The 2,595-nt window shown below is 62.7% G+C and overlaps 1 protein-coding gene across 1 annotated transcript; it reads right to left on the reverse strand.

Annotated features, from left to right (window-relative positions):
- Nucleotides 1-601: 601 nt before the first annotated feature.
- Nucleotides 602-2,395, reverse strand: KCNA5 (potassium voltage-gated channel subfamily A member 5; the record flags this gene model as incomplete). Its single annotated transcript, XM_079714484.1, has 1 exon — nucleotides 602-2,395. One exon carries the CDS (start codon nucleotides 2,393-2,395, stop codon nucleotides 602-604), a length of 1,794 nt encoding a protein of 597 aa, XP_079570610.1.
- Nucleotides 2,396-2,595: the final 200 nt, after the last annotated feature.

Genomic DNA, 2,595 nt, shown 5'->3' on the forward strand with positions numbered 1-2,595 from the left:
CTTGCAGACACAGGAACCAGAAAAACCGGACCAGGGTCTCTGGCTCTAATATAAGTATCACAGGAGAACATCACAATAACCTTCTCTGCCATAAATACAACATATGTCTTGAAAATATATCCAAAATATCTCCATCTGAACTACTGTACAAAAATCCACTCGCCAGCCATAAAAATAATATTTTCCCCTATACACAAATATAATCATATGTAAAGAAAATTTGGAACGCAGGGACATTGGTTGGGGGGGTGGGTTACAAAACCTCTGGGGATCTGGGCTATTTACAGTCATTTTTGTTTGGGTTATCCCGCTGCTGGGTATAGGAAACTGGCGACAGATACATCCATCTCACAGTGCTCACCATTTCAACAGCTCCTGCGTCACGGAATGTGGTACTTTTTAAAAATAGGCGACCCTGGGTGTCATGGAAAGAAGAGGGGAAATGAGGGGATCAAGGTGGCGGTGGGGGGGCAGTGGGAGAAGAGGGACAGACGTAGGTTACAGTGTGGCCTTGAAATACTCTGCGGCATAAAGTAGATCCCCAGGGTCAGGAGGCCTCCGCTGTCCCCGGGCCACGGCCAGCTGTCTGCCTGGGCCTCCCTTACAGATCCGTTTCCCGGCTGGTGTCCAGGCAGAGGGCGTACAGGGATCTCCGCAAATCCACATTGCTCTTGGCCTTGAGGTTACACCTCTCCAGGGGGCGGCTGCCCCTTTGAGATCCATCCGCATTCTCCAGGGACCCCGCAGCCTTGCAGAGGGACGCCTTGCTCCAGCTGGCCTTCCGCTGGCCTCCGCTGGCCGGTCCTGCCCCCTGGCTCTGGCTGCCCTGCTCTTCCTTAAGGGCTGCCTGCTCTTCGTGGTCCGTCTCCCGGTGGTAGAAGTAGTTGAAGTTGGAGACGATGACGGGCACGGGCAGGGCGATGGTGAGGACCCCGGCGATGGCACACAGCGAGCCCACGATCTTGCCCCCCACGGTGACGGGCCTCATGTCCCCGTAGCCCACCGTGGTCATGGTGACGACGGCCCACCAGAAGGCATCCGGGATGCTGGAGAAGTGGGTCTCCTGGTTGTCGGCCTCTGCGAAGTAGACGGCGCTGGAGAAGAGGATGACTCCGATGAAGAGGAAGAAAATGAGCAGACCCAGCTCCCGCATGGAGGCCTGCAGGGTCTTGCCCAGGATCTGCAGCCCCTTGGAGTGGCGGGACAGCTTGAAGATGCGGAACACCCGGACCAGGCGGATCACTCTGAGGATGGCCAGGGACATGGCCTGCTGCCCGTTCTGGCCGCCGCCTCCCCCCGGCTGCTGCTGCACCAGCTCGGTGCCCAGGGTGATGAAGTAGGGGAAGATGGCCACCACGTCGATGATGTTCATGATATTTCGCGAGAACTCGGCCTTGCTGGGGCAGGCGGAGAAGCGCACCAGCAGCTCGAAGGTGAACCAGATGACACACGTGGTCTCCACGATGAAGAAGGGGTCAGCCAGGGTCCTGGGCAGGAGAGGCGCCGCTGTCGGGCCAGAGGGAGGCGCTGCTTCGCCGCTGCCATTGGCCCCCCTGTGGGGCTCTGGGGGCTGCTGGGGCACCGGGGGATGGCGCAGCAGCTCCCGTTCATCCCTGAACTCAGGCAGGGTCTCCAAGCAGAAGGTGATGATGGAGATGAGGATGACCAGGACCGAGACGATGGCGATGCCCCGGGCGGGCCCCGAGCTCTCGGGGTACTCGAAAATCAGCCACACTTGGCGCTGGAACTCGTTGCGGGGCAGGGGCTTCTCCTCCTCCTTGATGAAGCCCTCGTCCTCTCGGAAGCGCTCCATGGCCTCGTCCCCCAACTGGTAGAAGCGGATCTCGTCTGTGAACACGTCCAGGGAGACGTTGACCGGCCTCCGCAGCCGGCCCCCCGACTGGTAGTAGTAGAGGATGCCGTCGAAGCTGGGCCGGTTGCGATCGAAGAAGTACTCGTTCCTCAGCGGGTCGAAGTAGCGCAGGCGCTTGGCGGGGTCTCCCAGGAGCGTGTCGGGGAACTGCGCCAGGGTGCCCAGCTGCGTCTCGAAGCGCAGCCCGGAGATGTTGATGAGGATGCGCTGGTGATGGAGGGACCCCGAGCCCAGCATCTGGTCCTCCGCCACGCCCAGAGCGGGGTCGCCTTCTCCCTCCTCGTCCTCCGGAGGCAGCCGTCTAGCCCGGGGCAGCTCCTGGGGCACCGGGGGCACCGGCCGGCCTCCCGGGTCCGCGCCCCTCTCGGCGCCGCCGCGATCCCTTGGCGCTGGCTCCTTGAATCCATCGCTGAGCGCAGCCGTCGGGGGGCAGCGGAGCTCTCCCCCTGTGGTCCGGACCTCCTCTCCTCCCCTGACGGTCATGGCACCGCCGTTCTCCGGGGGCACCAGAGCGCTCTCCATGGCCCGGGGGCGGGGGGCATGCTGCGCCCCTGCGGACCGGCTCCGGCGCCCCCTCTCACCCTGCTGGGCGCCCCGCGCCGGGCTCCTCTCCCACCAGCGGCCGGCCCAGCTGTGGGGCGGGCTGGGGGGCTGGCGCGTTCTCCTCGTTCGGTCCTGACGTCAGGAAGCCTCTGCCCTGCTCTCTGCCTCTCTCGGCTCTG

The sequence above is a fragment of the Hyperoodon ampullatus genome (assembly GCF_949752795.1).
Source record: "Hyperoodon ampullatus genome assembly, chromosome: 11".
NCBI classification, from domain to species: domain Eukaryota; kingdom Metazoa; phylum Chordata; class Mammalia; order Artiodactyla; family Ziphiidae; genus Hyperoodon; species Hyperoodon ampullatus.